The sequence below is a fragment of the Archocentrus centrarchus genome, chromosome 24 (genome assembly GCF_007364275.1).
Source record: "Archocentrus centrarchus isolate MPI-CPG fArcCen1 chromosome 24, fArcCen1, whole genome shotgun sequence".
NCBI lineage: Eukaryota > Metazoa > Chordata > Actinopteri > Cichliformes > Cichlidae > Archocentrus > Archocentrus centrarchus.
In genome coordinates, this window is record NC_044369.1 from 23,033,863 (window position 1) to 23,052,591 (window position 18,729).

The 18,729-nt window shown below is 43.1% G+C and overlaps 1 protein-coding gene across 2 annotated transcripts in view; it reads left to right on the forward strand.

The window, feature by feature from the left end:
- Positions 1–423: 423 nt before the first annotated feature.
- The window catches only part of runx2b (RUNX family transcription factor 2b), a 40,238-nt gene continuing 21,932 nt past the window's right edge, over positions 424–18,729 (forward strand). Inside the window, exons 1-2 of one of the 2 annotated variants that reach the window (XM_030721285.1) lie at positions 424–552; positions 770–893. In XM_030721285.1, coding sequence (XP_030577145.1) covers positions 836–893 — 58 coding nt within the window. In that variant the 5' untranslated portion in view covers positions 424–552; positions 770–835. Of the gene's footprint in view, positions 553–769; positions 894–17,749; positions 17,876–18,729 lie in introns of those variants that run through there. The other variant, XM_030721286.1, reaches the window with a different exon arrangement.

Here is an 18,729-nt window from a genome sequence, read left to right on the forward strand (position 1 = left end):
GGGAAGGAGCAGCAGTGTCAGAGGGAGAGAGACGGAGAGAGAGGAGGGAGGGGGGATGAAAGAGTGAAGGGAGAGCAACCCAGAGAGAGCACTGTTCCCCATATGCTGAGGAGGCATGGGCAGTTGAACAAGCTGCCCCCACTGAAGCCTCCTGACTCATGGGAGCGTCAGACCCCGATCCCCAGAGAGGCTGGAAATGCTGCCGAACCACGCGCAAGAGAGAAGGAGGGGAGCCAGAGAGTAAAGAAAAAAGTCCAAGGAGAGCAGAGGAGAGGCAAGAAAGCCACAACGGTAGGCTGTCCCACTCAACTGCTGTGCCGTAATGACGTCAGAGGGCATGTGACCCAGGCTCTCCAGTGACGGCACATGGAGGGCAGGAAAGAGACGAGTTTTAAAGCTGGTGCCTTTTGGGTTGTGTGAGGGCTCTGCTCGCCTCCCAAACAACCACAGAACCACAGACGTGCGGCTCGGGGTTGGTGTTTGAGGGCGACCTGGAGTGTAAATGGTTAATCGTCGCGGGCCAGCACCAGTCACAAGGACGGCGCTAAGCGAGTAAGTACGTTCCAACCACACTCGCCAAGCAAGCAAGTCCGACACCATCTGATCTATCCGCAAAGGCGATATTTGTCTCTGCAATTTTTTTTTCCTCTATAAAACCAGACCTGGTTGTTACTTGTGGTCATCCAAATAGTTGATACGTAAAAGCATGTCTTGTGGATGGCTTTTCCATATTTTTTTCTTCATGACATGCTGCGTGCTCTTGGTTTAGGACGTGTCAAGGGTCAAGGAAACCACAGAAGAACAAAAGTGGGGCTTGCTGCAACCAGAGGCAGCTATGGCATCTAACAGCCTTTTCAGCACAGTGACACCATGTCAGCAAAACTTCTTCTGGGGTGAGTACCACTTTGCTGCTCGCTGTTGTGTCTGGATTGGGTTGGGGGCCCGGGTCACAGGAAGGACTTGGGGTCAGGTGCTGAGGTTTGGGTGGTGGAATTAAGGGGTTTGAGGAAAGTGGACGAAGACGTTGGATCTGATCTAAAGTTTTGGGTCCAGATGAGTGGCGGGGATCAGCTGAGGTCATTGAGGACCCCCACTATCAAGGTCCAAACTTTTGTGGTGGATGAAAGACCCAACTATCATCAAGGCTTCTTTTTTTTTTTGTGTGTGCGCAAATGCACAAAAACCAAAAGAAAAAAAAAACAAAACCAAAAAGTCTGCACATAGAGATTCCAGTATTTATTCAATGTGATGTTTATAAATATTTCCAAAAGAGGGAGATGATATGTTTGTGCAACATACCCTTAGATTTACAAAGCGATGCCATTGCGGAACCAAAAACAAAGGCACGGGTGATATTTTTGACAGACGTAAACAGACGCTGCACAAGGGAGTTTACAGTTGAGCATTGGAACAAGATGTGGGGATTACTGGGCTGTGTGTGTTGGGTGCCTGTGCTCGCGCATAGGGAAGAAGTATTGATTAGTTTGCCAAGAAGGATCTGTAATCGCTTCCTGAAATTGTTCAGTCGCACTGCTGTCATTAATTAATCAGTGTCGATTTCTGCAGGCTCAAGGGAGCATTTAATCTACAGACATAAATCCAGACTGAACACAAAGTTGATCCATGCTGACTTCCTTTCTATGAATTCATTGCTTCAGTCTATAATGATTAATTTAAACTTACTGCACTAACTGTATTCGAATTTATTTACTTCTACACAAGCAGCTAAAAAGATTAAAAATGTGTCTTATGTGTGTGTGAGAGAAACACTTTATTTGCACTTTCTTCCCACAGAAATAAATTATTCTTATTCTTAATATCTAATAATATATCTTAACATTATATCTTCTTATGAAATATAAGATTCTGCCTCCTTCCTGAAGTGGAGCTATAGGAAATGGAACCGAAATAAATCCAAAACCTGTGAACAGTAGCTGTGACAACCTAATGATTTTCAACTACCTGTGAAGGCCAGCGTGCGCTCTCCAGTCTGCAGCCTCTGTTTTGGGTTTGCTGTATTGTACTGTGACAGCTTCTTTACACAGTCTAATTCAATCAGCAGAATAAATGGTTTACAAGATGAATTTTCAAATTTAAACAAACATTTTCATTCCCGTGCGACACAAGAAATAGACAGGCACAGTTTAATAGGCCACCTCTCCTCCCCACCTCCCCCCACCGCCATCCTGCCTCCCGCTCCGGTCCATAGCCTCCGCTCGTCTTGTCCAAATCAAATGTTTAAAAGATGTTTTTAAGAAGTCGCTCGGTGGTCAGGCACAGCTGTTCTTCTGGGCTCCCGCTCCGCACAGAAGCAGGGTGGCTCCTAATACACTCTGAAAGCTGGGAGAGAGTGAGCGTCTTCTACCAATCACCACCACCTATTACCACGTTAACCCCCTGACCCCTCGGCGTGTCTCGGGGGGGTCGGGGCGCAGGGGAATGAGAGGAGAGGAGCAGCGCCGCAGGAAATTGAAAGCATGCTGTGGGGAGAGGCAGACAGTGGAGAGAGAAGAGCAGATGTGCGCAGATGTTCAGGTAGAGAGAGGCGCTCCAAAGGAAGATAATCCCCGATCAGTTCTCAGACATAAAGTTTTGTTGATTGATACCGTGCCACGCCTCATTGACTTTGCCCCTGTTTATGAACATCTGGGTAGTAAATCTGTCAGTGCAACCACAAAAAGTCCCCTTGACAGCGCAGTGTGATTTTGCAAGACCACCAGTTTTTTTTTCCTGCTGTATTTATAATTCTGAATAAATAAATGTAGTGTACTGTGCTGCATCAGAACTGGCAAAAAATTAGGAATGGCACCCTGGATATTTTTCTTTAACCAAACAAAAAGGAGTTTAAGTAAAGTTGAACTAATTTAACTCAAATAGGAACTTAAAACAGATTTTGCTGCATAAATATTTCGAGCTGTGAGCGTCCTTATCAGTTCCTCTCAACTTAAATACATAAAGAGGATATAAAGTGAGCTTGAGTGTTGCCTTTTGTTGATTTTACATATTTTCTTCAAGCTCCCCTGCTCCCGTGTTTCTCCTGGATCATTTTGCCCAGCGTCAGCCGGTTTGCTGAGAGCACAAAATACTGTTTTTGTAGTTAGAAAGCCACATTACTCCATCCGTCTGTATATTTGTGTTCATTAAGGACATTTTTAATTTAGAGTTGAGCCTACATTCCCATGCAGCGATAAATTGAGCTGACTTGAGGGAACGGGCAAATATTCCAAATTAAAGTAAAGGGGGCTCATTAAAATTTGTCTTGGCATTTACATGAGGCAATTTTAATTTAATTGCTTCAAATACATTTTTTTTTTATAACTCTTCATACTGGCAGATCAGATGGAGAGGGCAGAGTAATCTCCAACATGTGTGGCACCCACTCAGCCACCAGGCCTCTCTGGGGAACATTTAAGTGCCTCTTTTCTCTATTACAAACTTAATTACATATAGACAATTAAGTCGTGGGAGCAATTATCGTTCAGTAAAGCTGTGCAGTCGCAGTCGAGAGAGAGTAAAAAAAGTGCTTGCACAGACAGACCCGAATCAACAACATCAAAAGAAAATGCAGGACGATGCGGGTAAATATCTGAGAACTCAAGGCGGAAAACTTTCCCCCAAAGAAAATCTCCGATAATTTGCAGGGAAACAGTATATATGTATTTGAGAAAGGGAGCTTCTGTTGCATAAGTGTTGCCTTAGATCTAACCACAGGCCTGCTTCTTGGAGACATCTTAAAAGTGAACCAGACATCCCCCACCCCTCAATCCCCCACCCCACCCCATCCCCCCTCCACCCATCCGCCCACCCCCAACCGGGAAGAGACGTGAAGCCCACTCATCAATAGGTAATTTGAAAATATGTGTGTGTGTGTGTGTGTTTGTGTGTGTGTGTGTCGGGGTGGGGGGGCTTCACTGGCTGCTACTGTGCAGCGGAGACTCTTCCCTTAACTCCGGGCTCAAAGAAACTCTATTTAGCATCGCTTAATTGTACCTCTGAGGCAAACATGTTATTTAATCCCAGCAGGGTCATATTGATGGAGTAAAATAGCGCTGTTTGTGTTTGCGAGCTGCACCAGCTATTAGGACTTATTAGTGCTGGTGGTTTACATTAGTCTACATAATTCCTCAGGGTAATCAGGGAGCGTTAATGTGATCGGGGTTTAATCAAAGATAGATTAATTGGTCTGTAATTCACTCAAATGTGCTGTGAATGGTGGGCTGATTGTACCCCAAAATAGACTTGAGGCTGTTATTAAGGTTTAAATGAAAGCGCAGTGGGAATAACATAACCTGTGATTTTAATGGCCTGAAAATACAGTTGATGTGAAAGTTTTGGAGCGTTTTCTGTCTCTTTTTTTTTTTTTTTTTTTTTTTTTAAATAATGGGTGATAAAAATTGCTGAAGGTGATGAATGTTAAGAAATTTGAAGAAATCTCCTCTAACTTGTAATTTCCTGTAAAGTCTCTCGTGCGACTTTCAGAACGCAGGAGAAACTCTAAATGTGGTGTCTTTCCTGTGAACTGCTGCACTTTGTGGTCTCGGTGTGGTACAATAGCTGCTTCGCTTCTTTCAAAATAAAGCAGTGAAATAAGTGAGATTAACCTCATCCCTGTAATATGCGGACTGCAACAACAAATGTAGAATTCGGTGTAACTTGCAGGCCACTGTATATTATCTCTTGTTCTATCCTAATATTCAGTAGCTGTGGGGCTAATTACACTGTTATGACAAGGTAACTTGCCAGCTGACTGCTTATCGCAGGGTCCTGCCTGTTTAAAGTGTTGACAGTAGACTCAAAGGGGGAATAAAGCCTGTTTATGAAACTCTGTAAGTGCTAACATCTTGCTCGCTATAAATCAGTGCAAATGTTTAATATCTTGGTGGTGTTTTCGCGAGACAAGTGCCAAATTGGTGTGTATTTTTGGATAGTGTTGCAAACTCATTCTGCACATAGCTATGATTTTTGAATGCACCATAATTACCGGGTAGGTTAATGCCATTGCGTTAACCAGTGAAGCTTTTAAAGCGGCGCTGTGCTATTTTCACACTTAACAAGATCCTACAGCCACTCATCCATTTCAATAGCATCAAGCTGGGTGAATTACCGTTATCCGATATAAGCCCTCAGAGAGGAAGTAACTACCTAACACTTTTGAAAAATTGGTCTATCTTGGAACCGCTTCATCCTAATGAAACATAACACCAGTATTATAAAGCAGTCTGCTCTTTCTCTTTGCGCCCTCCATTTTTTTTTTTTTCTTTTTGGCATTTATGTTTTATTTTAGTTGTTTAAGTCAGAAGATGGCTTAAAGCGTAGCTGATATGGCAAACCGCAGGAAAGCTGAATAGCAGTGTTTCCCCCTTGCCCGCCTTCAAATAGGCTGAGGAGGCTTTGCTTCCACACTCCCTTGTTTCTATAAGGGGGGGAAATATGGAGTGTCAAGCTTTCTGGATGTTTGAGTTCAGCGTGTAACGATGTGAGTGAGAGTGTGGCCACAGCATCTACACAAGGCCTTACCTGTTCTGCCCCGTGCCGGAGAAAAGGGCAGGTTTTTCGGCTTGTTAGTTTAATCTTAAAGGAATGCGGTATCCCCTCCGACTCAGTCAGACTCCCAAATAATATAGCCTTACTTTCCAGCACTGGTTGGACTGAAGCAGTTCTGATGATTACGTGCAGGAGCGGTAACATAGAAGGTCAGGATTGTGCTCAATTTTCGAGGAGAAGGTGAAGAAGATGAGTAAAAGCGCATCAAAGAAGGCCGAGCTGTCTGTGATCAATAGCTTGGCAGCACATCAGTGGAGCTGTCTGAGGGGATGAGTACACCTTGTCACAACGTGTTTTCAGACATCAGTGTCAACGCTGACTTTCTCTCAAGCATGAACCTTTTATCACTCAGCGCACTTATGGAGAAATTTTGTAACTTAAATGGAAGTTTGGCATGTAGCAGAGTCCCAAAATAATGACAGCGCGCTCTTATAGTTTCTATTGTGTGTGCACATTAAAGGTGTGTGTGACAGGAGGATCTGTCTGCTTGATTAATGCTCTCGCTCAAACTGGCACCTGGAACCAATCCCCCCCCCCCCCCCCCCCCCCCCCACACACACACACACACACACACACACACACACACTTCTGCCGCCCCATGTGCACCGCGTGTGTGTGCATTCCACACAGTGTGACTTTAGAGGGACTGAGGGTGGGTGTTGAGCTGGAGGCGCAGATGGGACCGGGGGACTCGGAGCGGAAGAAAAGAAAGGTGTGCAGAGGAGGGAACAATAGACGGACGTGCATTGGAGGGTCTAAGGGTGTCATTAATAGTGCATAGGCCCCATCTCCTAATTTGCTCAAATTACCTGCCCACACAGTGGGCCCCCTGCCAGCGCTGAGGTGTGAACACAACAGATCAAATACACCTGAAAATCAGAGAGCCCACCCACTCAGCAACGCCCACACAAGCCTTTTATGGTGGCCTGACTTTTTCTCTGTGCCTGTGTGTTGAAGAGAGGGGTTGAATGTTTCCTCTTTCATGCTGCAGAAGGGAGTAAAATGTGAGAAAATTAGAGAGAGAGAGAAGAAGACATTAAGAGGAAGAAAAAGACTAAGTGAGACAGAGATATGATACTAAAGAAAGGATCGGTTTGCGCTCATGAGACAAATACAAAACTGACTCTTTCAAACCACCGCCCATATGGCACTGTGGGGGCGGCCATTTACCATCATTCACCTTCCTCACCTCCCTTCTTCCCTTCCTTTCCTCCTTCTGCTTCCCCTTAAGTCCTCCCTTTATCCTTCCCCTCCCACCCACGCTTTCAGGAAAAGGGTGATGACAAACGTGATGGGAGGCGATGCTTTGGTCACCACAGTAATCAGAGTCACCAACACTGTACCACCTGTGGCACACACAAGCTGGCATGGAGGCTTATTCAGATGTGTGCAGAGACACTGAAATTAAATATCCCCCCGAGACACAAAAGGGGCCAGGAGAGTGTGTGTAGGTGTGTGCAGTGGGATGCAAGTCTTTGAACTTTGAATAGTGTGTGTAGCTGATATTGACAAGTCTCTGGGGGGAGAGTAGGGAAGCTAGAGAAAGGTAGCGCTCATTTGTAAAGTGGCCTCCAGAGAGAAAGAGAGAGAAAGGGGAAGAAAAAAGCAAAGCAAGAAAGAGTTGACGTGTTAGTTCTTTAATCACACTCCTTAACTTCCCCCACCCACATCACTAGGATTTGTTAGGAGTGTAGTATAGATAATATACTTAAGTCAATCTAAGGGCAGCCTGTTTATTTCCTGTTAAGCTGCCTGCACATTGGAAGCGATTTGCTTGTCGCACATCACTTTGAAGCTGACAGCTTCAGCTGCCTAGGTGACCCTGTAATGTATTCACTACCCTGTCATATGTCAGTCAGTAGTATTCCTCACTCTCATTGGCAGTCGCTTGGAAGTTGAGAAAAGTTTATCACTGGTTGCTCCGGCTTTTCGCCGCCTGTGGTCATTTTGCCCGTAGACTGTCGTTCAACTGGAGGGTGTTTGTGAGATAGTCCTCAATGGACTAGAATGAATGGAACCAAAATAATTATTTACGCCTGCATCCAAACCAAAACGCCCCGACTGAATTAAAAGATTTTGCAAATATAATCTGATTAATGTGTGATTAAAATGGTACAATACTGAATTTTGCCCATATAATGTTTGTAGTCTGCTCATGTCTGCTGATCGCCCAGTTGAAGATGACATTTTCCAACTCCTTTAAAGCAGGTTTCAAACAGTGTTTAGGTTCATCGTTGCATCAGAACACAATCTTCACAATCGTTTCTGAGTAGCAGCTGGTGTTGTGCTCATATAGGTGATGCTATCAGGTGGCTGCTGTAAGAAACTCTCTGCCGCTGCTTGTTTTATGCATTAGATCAAAATGGCAAATGCCATAAAGGGGCTCCTGAGGTTGTGACATCCCTAATACTTGCAGAGTTACATCCTGAACATTGCCACTAAAAATTAGTAATGATTTTGAGCTTCAGCTCTATGAGGATCGTTTTCATTCTGGGCTGCCTTGTGAGCGGCCTCTAGAGTAATTAGAGTAAGCCTATTGACAGGCTCTCTGATTTAAGGCTGTGACAATATCAGATTTTCACTTTGCATTTACCGTGGCAAAAATTCACATTAGCAATATTATTGTTACATCTATATAGATTTTTTAAAAAGCAACAGTACGATAAATGCAATTTATATATTCCTGTAAGTCTTTATTATACATTAAATGATTTTGGAAAATACAAATGCATGGATGTAGCGAGAGAATCTGTAACCATAACTACATACAAATATATACAAAAATAAAAAATAAACACCTTTTTACAATCTTAATATTTGTGCACTATTGACATGATTCTTTTTTTTTTTTTTTTTTTTTTTGCTCTGGTTACAAGCTGAAAAAGTGACATTTTTGTTGTACACATTTAGAAAGTTTCCCTTGGAAGAGCCATGACTGGTATATGAGTCCACGGTGTATACATATAACATTACTACATTTCTTAACATATGGTGTGTTCAGCTGCACCGCGGGGCCTTCAGTAATTGACAGAATTTGCTCAGGTGAGTTTAAGAATGAAAGAGTTTATTTAGTATTTAGAAATAAATTAATACTCAGTAATAAACATAATTTGACAGAGACTTGGATTTAAGTATAACGGAGTTAAACTTCTCACAAAATACATCAAAAACACACTACAAGTGCATTCTAGTGCCGTATCTCATCATATATCATACATATATAATTTATTACATTTCAGTCTTCCTCTCATAAATGCTAAAAATGATATAAAGTGGAACTGCCTAGGTTTTCTGTCTTATAGTTTCCCAGACTTTCCAAAGTCTGCGTGACTCTTGCCTGTGAAAAAAAAAAAAAAAGGGAAAAGTTTCGAGCAATTTCTGCTTGAACAGCAGTGCAGAAATCCCCAACGTTACATTTCAGGTTGTTTCAAAGGACTTTTCCTGTGACATCTTTTTGAGAACATAGCTGCTCTGTTTATGTTGATCCCTGAGCTGTTCCAGTTTACACGCATTCAATCCAATCACGCTGCTCTGACAAGCAGCTCCGTCTGATCAAAGTCTATATACATACATGGTGTCTGATCCTCACCGGAGCAGGCTTGAATCCTGTCACTCACCCAGACAGCTGCTCTCTTACAGTCGTCTGTAGTTCATTTTGTTGTCGCAGTTAAAAGTTTTCCTTCAGCTGTTGCTCTGTTCAGCCTATTTGGTGTCTTTCCCCAAAGGAAACAGACCAATAACGGGCCTTTTCCACTTCACTTCTCCTGATGCTGAATGAGCAAAGGAGGATCCCAGAGGAGCAGGAATATTTTATTAGAGTGATATTTTGAAAGTTCCTCTCCTCTGTCTTTCTTCCTCTCTCATGATGAAATTTTAGGATGCTGCAACAACTCTGTATGTGTGTGTGTGTCCGTGCGTGTGTGTGTGTGTGAAAGAAAACAGCTCACGCAGAGAGCAAAGACAATTCAAAGTTGCAGCTAAATGACAGGCTGGGAGCTCTGGTCTTTTGAATTGCATTGTTTTCTTTTTATTTCTGCTTTGGAGGAGGATTGGTGGGAAAAAAAAGCCCAATTGGGACACAAAGCGAGCAGTTTAGTCTCAGGAGAATTATCCTCAGCACAAACAAAAATAGCAGTCATTTTTTGCTGACAAACCCTTTTTAATGCGAGGGTGCTTTTTTAGCGAAGTTTGGCTCTTTTTGTTTTCTTATTTATGACAAAGCCGCCGTTTCAGGAATGGAAAGAGTAGTGAATGTATAGTCTTGCCTTGATTTACTGTAGCTTAAAGATGCACGAGGAAAACAGGACAGCGAGGGTTGTCGAGAGTTCTTCGGCTTAGTTGGAGGCACTAGTCCTTTAAAAAAAATAATAAGCACAATAGAAATTTAGAGGAAACTGATCATTCAGATAGCATTTATAGTCCTCACAGACAAATATATATCTTCACCTGTTCTAGCCACTTTCACAGGAATTCTTTATTACACACAGAATTACACCTACACACTTTTCATGCACGCACAACCAGACAGATACGCCCTTTTCCTGCAGGACCCTGCAGATGCAGCAGGAACAGCAGAGTTGGTCTCTCTGGTAAACAAACAGTGAGAGGCTGCTGGGAGTCTTCACTGGGCCTCCAAATTATAGTCTGGTTAACCAGCGTCTCAGAGCCAGCCCTTTTACTGCTACACACACACACACACACACACACACACACACACACACACACACACACACACACACACACACACACACACACACGGCACATACACACCCACATGCATATGAGCACATGTGCACATGACCTATGCACACTAAAGGCACTATAGAAGCACACTTTAAAGCCCATATACAATCAGGTTCTAATGGGAGCTTGTCTGTGCTACACTTGAGCTAAGGGTAAAAGGTTTTATAGACATAAGAGAGGCTGAGAGGGAAGCACACCCTAAGGGCTCATAATAAATATTACCCAATCATCAGGCTCACAGTGTGAGGCTATTACTGATAAAAAAGAATCTCTTGCAATGTAAACACAGGCTTAATGTTTACAGCTCCTAACCCTGTGTGTCGCTTTTATGATTCCAAGGTTTCCTTTCCTGGTTAGCGTAGCCTGAAATATGGTTCAAGGTGCTATATGATAAGGCTCTGTGGTTTTTGAGAATTAAATGTAAATGTAAATATTTGCCTCCTTTGTAGGAACAGTGCAAAAACAGCATTTATTTGGTGATCCACTTCCACAAACCGTGTCTCAGTGAGAGGATCTTGGATTGTGTGGAGCTTCTTTAATTGCCTGTAAATGAGTTCTGCAACTAATGGGGGCAGTTTTCAGTCTCTGGAGGATGCAAGAGTGTATCAGGGTGATCTATGGTGCCATAAAATCCAGTTAAAATATTTAAGCTGATCAGTTCTCTCAAAATTATTTGCCATAAATCTCGTGTTTCCAGAATGACAGCATATTCCGAGCGGACAATTTAATTGTCAGCTCGAAACCACATCCCAGTAACCCCGTTGCCAGAGAGGGATTTTTTTATAAGTGCGTGACGTTCACATTCTCAGCTTTGCCATAATGCAACACCACAGAATAGATTGTGTTTGAAGGACAGTGTTTCACAATGTGATTGATGCTCCCTGTGGGACCCTGCAGTTGATGAGACTCTGTTTAGGACTCGATTTAGGCTCTATAAAGCTGGCGTCATCCGAGTCTCAGCTTGGGGAAGAGAAGTCCTTGTCCTGGAATAACCAGCAAGTTGTGTCTAAGTGGAAAATACAGGGTCACAGGTCAAATGATCAGACAATAGTTATTTATCTTCTGTTAAATTTCCCTTTGCTTTGATGATGTTTTCTTTCACCGAACCCTCTTTTCCGAAGATGACTGGAATTGATTTTGTCTGAGGACATCTCAGGCTGGAAGCTATGAAACTGAACTCCATCCACCCGTCTCTTTTCTCTGCACCCCCACCTTTCTGTGACTCATTTCTGACCAGTAGCCTAATAGTCTCTGTGTAATTATAGGCTAAGGTTTTAGGCAAAGGCCAATCTCTGAGTGAGCTGCATCAGCCGTGACAGTTTCAACTTAACTCTTTAAGTCATTTAACAACATCTCATCCTACATGTCAAAAACCGAGGCGTCCTGGGGCCATTTTGACATCTGAATGGTTTGGAATTCAAACTGGTGTGTGTTGCTCCAGGTTGTGGAGTTCAAACTCAGTGTTTTGGAGCTGCTCCGAGCTGGACTGTGATCAGGAAGAGATCAGGAAAAAAAGCAAAAGAGAGCAAGATCCAAACGCTCTCGACGCACACCCACTGCAGTGACTGCTCACACTGCCTGCCCATTACTGCTGTTTTCATTTTATCTTTATCTGATTGGCTATTGTCTCAGCGCTGGACATATTCACTTGACTGACAGTTTTGATGTTGATTATCTCCCAGAAATGAGGAAGTAAAGCAACGCCAGAACTTCATCCTAAGCTTTTCTACACGAGCTTTAAAAGTCCATCCACGATAGCCAAGCAAAATAAACGGTATATTTAATACAAATTCTAAAGCTCCAAAACAAGAAATGTATATGGGACATATCCAGGCATGGGTTTACTCTGTCTATGGCTGCATGTTTATGTCTGTGTGCAATTGAGCATCCATGACAGAATTTTCCCCCCCTCCATCTGGACCTCTTCTATACACCCCCTTACCTCAATTTGGACCCAGCACACTTGAACATTCCTGCACCCCACCTCTGTGTATATACATACATACATACATACATCCTCCTGTCTCCTTCCTTTTCCTCCACTATTTCCACCTACTGCCGTTCCATCCTTACCTTCCTCCACACTCAAGACTCGAAGAGTGGAAATGGGCAAGTGATAGCCGATAGCCCCCCTGTGAGTGCTAGTCTGGGCCGCAAGCTTTTTGCCTCTTGCCGTGTAGTCACTCTATTTATCTCGCCTGTGTGTCCTTACCTCACATAAATCATCCTCAATCGTGCTACACGGACAGGGGGAACAGAGAGAAATCTCCCCCTGTAAATCTGGTATTAGTTTTACCTCGCATAATGAACACAGGGCTAAACGGCCTGGATACATGAGAACAGCATGTCTTGCAGATGTACTATAAATATTTTGATACTAGCCGGCTAGTTTGCAGAGGGGAAGTAGACCAGTGAAATACACAGAGGAAGGGAAAAGTGTAAAGTGGAATGTTGGCCTAGCCCGAGCGTCTGTATTGTCTTTAGCACCTACAGAGGGTCCGGGTCCAAGAAAAACGCTCTTTACAGGGTTCCTGTTCCCAGCAGTGGTCCAGTACCACTCCTGGATACGCTGCGTTGCCTTCAAGCCAATCCGTCAAACTGGTCTCCAAGGAGAGGGGCTCATTGTTTGATTAATAGCAGGATCAGACCTGATTGAGTGATAGATGGTTTAAAGAGGAAACCAGCGCAGCTTTAGGGACATTCTGGGACCAAGTCTGGGAAAAGCTGCTCCAGCCAGAGTCTGATTGGTGAAATGGTTGAATTAAAGTGAAAGACTAATAATAGCGTAGCTAATGATACACAAGCTGCATGGTCAGGGGTGGCCAAATATGCTTGATGGTTTTGAGAATGTTCTGTTGCAGTAATGTAAAGACAAATTGTGAAATGCATACAAACACTTGCATACAAAAGTGGAAAAACTGAAGTACCCCTTTCTGGCATGTTTCTGGCCTCAGCTGCAGGCACTGTCACCCTACCCCATCAAAGAGCCAAACACCCACCCACACACATACAGAAAATCTACAAATACACTCTTCCACATGCACAATTTAAGTGAAGTGACAGCAGGTGGTGCGTGACACGTCAACATCTGAAGGTTCCCTGGCACACGCAGAAAGACTTCTCAGCTCTGTGCCCCACTTGCTCAGATCTATCATTGGGACTCTTTAATGGCAGCCTTCGTCACATATTACTGCTTTATTTTCTCCTCGCCATCTTCCAGCCCACAGAAGTTCCTTTTTTGTTCCTATTTTTAAGTACAAGTGATCTCAATTAGGGACCTCCATGAAGGCAGTAGGCGGCAGACAGTCAGAGCAATAAGAGCAGAGAGGAAATTGTCTTTATACCCCTCCCACCCTCCCTCCTCCTTCACCCTCCTGCCACAAGCAGTGAGCAGCCGCCCCCTCCGTGTCTCCATCTCTTTCCATGCTGCTCTATGCCATTTCAAAAACTGAGCAAAATATCAGACAGAGTCTTTCTGTAGCTCTCAGCGAAGCATATATATATATACATATATTAAACTGTGAGGGTGCAGTCGCCGGCCCAGCTTTCTCAGAGTCTAATATATTTTGGGTTGCTCTCTGTGAAGGCAGTTACGTAGAGACATGCACAAACACACTCACACACCACAGAACGTGCTGTCCTCGTCCTAACAGTTTACAGTGATGTCACGGCCTCGATCGCAAACAGTCATTAAGGGCTTAGCTATGATCTGGGATCAGCGCGGGGATGTGAGTCGCTGAGGTTGTGCCGATGAGGTCACGAGGAATGAAGTTTCTGCCCGCCGTCATCCTCCTCTGCCGGCTAACTAACTGGTCCACTAGTTTAGTTGTTTTTGCAGCTACATGCCTGTTCTCCTGGTTGGTTCGGTTGATTGTATACTGGATCTTTGGCTGGTTTGCTGCCTAGCCTGGTGGGCTCTCTGATTGGTTTGCTGGCAGGCCATTTGGCTGGTGGCCTGCCAAACATGGAAACATCCCGTTAGAGCTGAAAAAGCCTGGGCCTCATCACTGCTCTCCTCTAGAAGGCTATAATTAAGTGTCTTGAAAAATGCACCACTGTGAAATGGAGTCTTAATCCTGAGTCTTAAGTGGCTGTGCTTTTCCTCTTGGATGAGAGTACAGTATATGCTTCTGAAGAAGAGAAAGAGTGAGACTGTACGACTGTAATTCTACAAATTATTTTTCTCTAAAAATTAAAGTGAGCGCATTTGCCTAGTTGCTTGTTTCCTGCTTAAACTGGAAAGTTTATGTGTGTTTTGAGTTGAAACACTGAGCGCCGTGTCTTGTCGTCTTTCTTAATGAGGTGTTGTTCGTGGTGAGGATACAGGGGCCTGTGAATGTGTCTCTTTAAATGTCAAACAGGGAGAGCGATGTGAAGGTCACAGAGGCGCAGAGAAAAGATTTTGCACAGTTCGTTTGCTGACAACATTAGAGGCGGCGGATGTGTGCTCATATTAGTGGTTCACACAGTCTTTGTCATTCCAAGTGGGAATGAGAACAGAAACTTTTATTACTCGCTTGATATCTCGACAGGAAAATTAGTCAGAGAACGTCAGCTGAGTTTGATTTTTATTGAAAACAAATAATTGAAACTGAGCAGCCGAAATACAATATTACCATAAATCATAAAACGCACATCCTGCTCAATGTGCTATACTGTGGTTCTTCACTGTTAGTGACTTCTCCTACTGTGCAATGACTCCAAGCCAGTGTAACACAGTAGATGAATAATACCAGAGCTGAGAGAGACGATCCAGCTGTGCGCCAGGCGAGCAGCAGACCCACTGAAAAGCTAAACGGCTTTATGCTAGATTCATTACTACATCATATGAAATCAGTTTATGGTGAGGAGGATCGGTGGAGTATCCTATAAGTCCAGTTCTGCCTGAAACTTCCAGCATTCACATTTAATCAAAACTTGTTGGGTTTTTAAAATTTATTTTGGTAGACATGGTATTTTTTTTTTTTAACTGAACAGATTTTTCTGACACATTAACACCTTCTTTCACTCACATCTCTCGAACATCAAATGCTTTAAACTTGAGCAGAGTTTGCCCAATACCTCTAAATGACAGAGAGCCAGACAGCAAAAAGGCCTTGTGCTGTGTAAGTGTGGACCGTATCCTGTAGGGAGCTGGAAGACAGATGCTGGATGTACAGTAGAGGAGCAAAGCGGAGTCAGATGGGACAAACACTCTTTGATGAGCTGAGCTTGTCAGGGTTTAAGGCACGACTAGGTGGAGGGGGGTTGTTTGGGGCCCTGGGGTTGGACTGGGAAAATATTCTGCCTTTGATGGGACAATAACAGAGTGCAGCAAATCTAAATTTAGGCATGATTAGTTTGACTTAGAAAAGTTGGTGAATTTGTATAATGTTCTCATTAAGGGGTCTGTTACTCATAGACCGTACACATTGACAGTTCCACTTCAAATTTAAGTCAGGATTGAAAGTAATAAGGCTGATTTGGCTGATGGCATAAAACTGCCTCAGAGGTGGGTATTATTTCCTCCTTTAAATTTCCTAAACTAGATTCCACTACAACATTTAGGGTCTTTTCCACATTACTCTGCATTTACTCAACGATAAAAAAGCGATATTATCAGAGCTGAAACTTAACTCTGTTGGGATAACTGGCTCCATGGTTCCTGCAAGTCCATGTTTATCACTATTACAGATTTAATTACTACTATTCACATTTATCCATCCATGACTTGTTAGTTGATCTTTGAGAATGTTGGACAATGTGAACCATATTTCTGGTGTTTGGGGCACACGAAAGGGAAGCGTAACTCAATCACCCCCCCCCCCCCCCCCCCCCCTCCATCCACATGACGAGGTGCCAGATGCGTGTCAGTGCTTTCAGACTTTTATATATATATATATATATATATATATATATATATATATATATATTCCTCCCACTCCCGTATCCATGAGCTCACACAAGCTAATAGACATGTATATGTGCACACACACACACAGATTTAAGAAGTTGAGTTATTTCAAGTGCTCAGGCTGCAGTATACAGTCAATTACAACAGAAATCTCTTGTAAAAATGTATAAAACTATATCTAAATTTACAACATAAAAACAAGCTACAAAGGCTCTGACAGGATCCAAATAACCCAACAGCTGTGCCTCCCACTCGTCCCATTTATTTTGAAGCAGGCCTGGAGTATCAAAGCTCTTTGTCTTAAAGACTCACTGCAATAAAAGCCTGTTTGGGAGCAATGGAAACACAGAGTGGCAGTACACATGCTGATGTGTGATGTGGCATCCAGAAAAGTCTCATTGGGAGACCGATGGGTAATCAGGGCTGAGGGTGGGGTGGGGTGGGTGATGAGTGCAGGCTGAGATATAGAGGCTCACAGAGGGTAAACGATGCCCTCTACAGTAGACACAAGAGGGGCAAGCTAAGCAGGCCCTCTCACCCCTCACTGGCTATTTTCAGTGCAGCAGGCATACTTATTATTTCAGCCATAAAACGTAAAGTATGATTTTTGTCTGTTTGTTTATAGTGTGGTATAAAAAAATAAGATTTTATTAAAAATGTATGATTTTTTTTCTCACGTTTTTATATTGTGAGTTCACAGATGTATCATTTTTGTGTTAAATATTCTTGCAGGATTCGTTTTCATTGTTTCTGGGTTTAAATGTAAACAGCAAATGTGGGAAAATAAAAACTAGAAGTACCAAAATCTATCAGTAAAACTTAACTGAAGGTTTCAGCATTTCTAAAGCTGAAAAGTGGCTCCTGTGAGAGTTCCTCTGTTGGAAATTACTGGGTTATCTTTAAGGATGTATACATGTGTGAGCAGTGTTTTACTGTTGGCTGAGATGGAGCTAGTTTTTACACTTTGATACACTGTTGACCAAATCTACAACTATGCAGTATTTTTATATGTAACATATTGTGCAATTAAGAAAAAACAAAAAACTTCTAAATAAATGTGGGGCTGTAGTAAAGCACAGTATTCCCTCTCAAATGTATTAAAAATGGTAAATAAAAGTTGCATTAAATGGGATTGCTCAGTTGAAACCCGCATATGTGATTTCATTTTGAAATATGCAAATACATAGTATGTTGTGCGTAATTACGCACGGGGCCTTCTTTCGCTTCTGTTTATATATAGTTTATTTTCGGTCTATGTGTAATAAAACGGCCATGTAATAGATTTAACAAGTTGTATGAGGCACAGAAACTGTTGAAGTTGGATTTTCCATAAATGCATTTCCCAAACGCGCAGTCGGTTCACAAGGCGGCCACGTGGATGGATAAACATAAATTAAAGCCCCTGTAAAGTAGAATACCTGTACACCTGCACAACAGCTCTCCCCTGTGACCGAGTGAAACTCTACTCCTGCGCCTGTACCTGACTCACCGCTCTCGGGTGACTCACTCACTCCTATGGAGTGTAACTCACTTCTCACCGGGACTCGGCTCTTTGAACGCTTCTGTGAGCCGCATACGGTCGGGACACGGTGGTAACACAACACGGTCTGATGGACTGATGCGTGTTGCTGATTGGAAATGACCACCTCCGCTGTTAGGAGCGCGCGGATGGTCCAGGGGAGCGGTAATATGTCGGTACGTACAGTAGGCTGTGAGTAAACTTTGAAATGTGGATAAGAGAAAGGTGTGAAACGTAGCCCCATGTGTCTTTCATGAAGGTATGGCCATTACACGGAGATCTGTCCGGCAGTCTATATAGGCGTGATAGATTATGGCGGAGGGAATGCATCTGACTCCAGACACCACGTGTTGGAGTCGCATCAGCGCAATAATTGCTGGGCGCTCGAGCTATATAAACCACAAAAAGCCTGAGCACGGGAAACCCCGGCCTCCAAACACTAACCGCATTTACGGCTACAAAACCGGGATCCGTTTTTCCGCCTCCTTCATCTCACCGACGATGTTTTTTTTTGTTTTGTTTTTTTTTTCTTGAAACCTTTTTAGCATTTTTTAAACGCTATTCAAAATCAGCGGCACTGCCGGAAGACTTAACAGAAAAATATGATCAATTTGGAGGCATTGCAGGATTCTAAATAGCCTTGTAAAGTATTGTTAAAGCGTATCCCTTTGACTTTGAAAGGTTTTTTGTGTGTACATAGCCTGCGGACTTCGAGAATGCCTTTCAGTTTGGCACAAAGACTTCAATGACGCACCTGGAGCTGCGCTTTGACTTTTCACTAAAGGAAGACAGACAAAAAAAAAACTTCTTTTTTGAGCATCTGGGCAGGCTGTTCCATTTTAGACTTGCTTTTTTTGTAATTGTATAGCCTATTACGCGCTCGGACATTTATTTGATGTTATTTATATCCACACATGAGCTACTACGCCAGCGTTATGGCACATGGACTCTTCCCCCGAGGAGTTTGAAAAAGAAAAAAAAAAGAGCTTGTCATTTAAAACATCATCGAGTTTTGAAGGGTTGTTTTTCT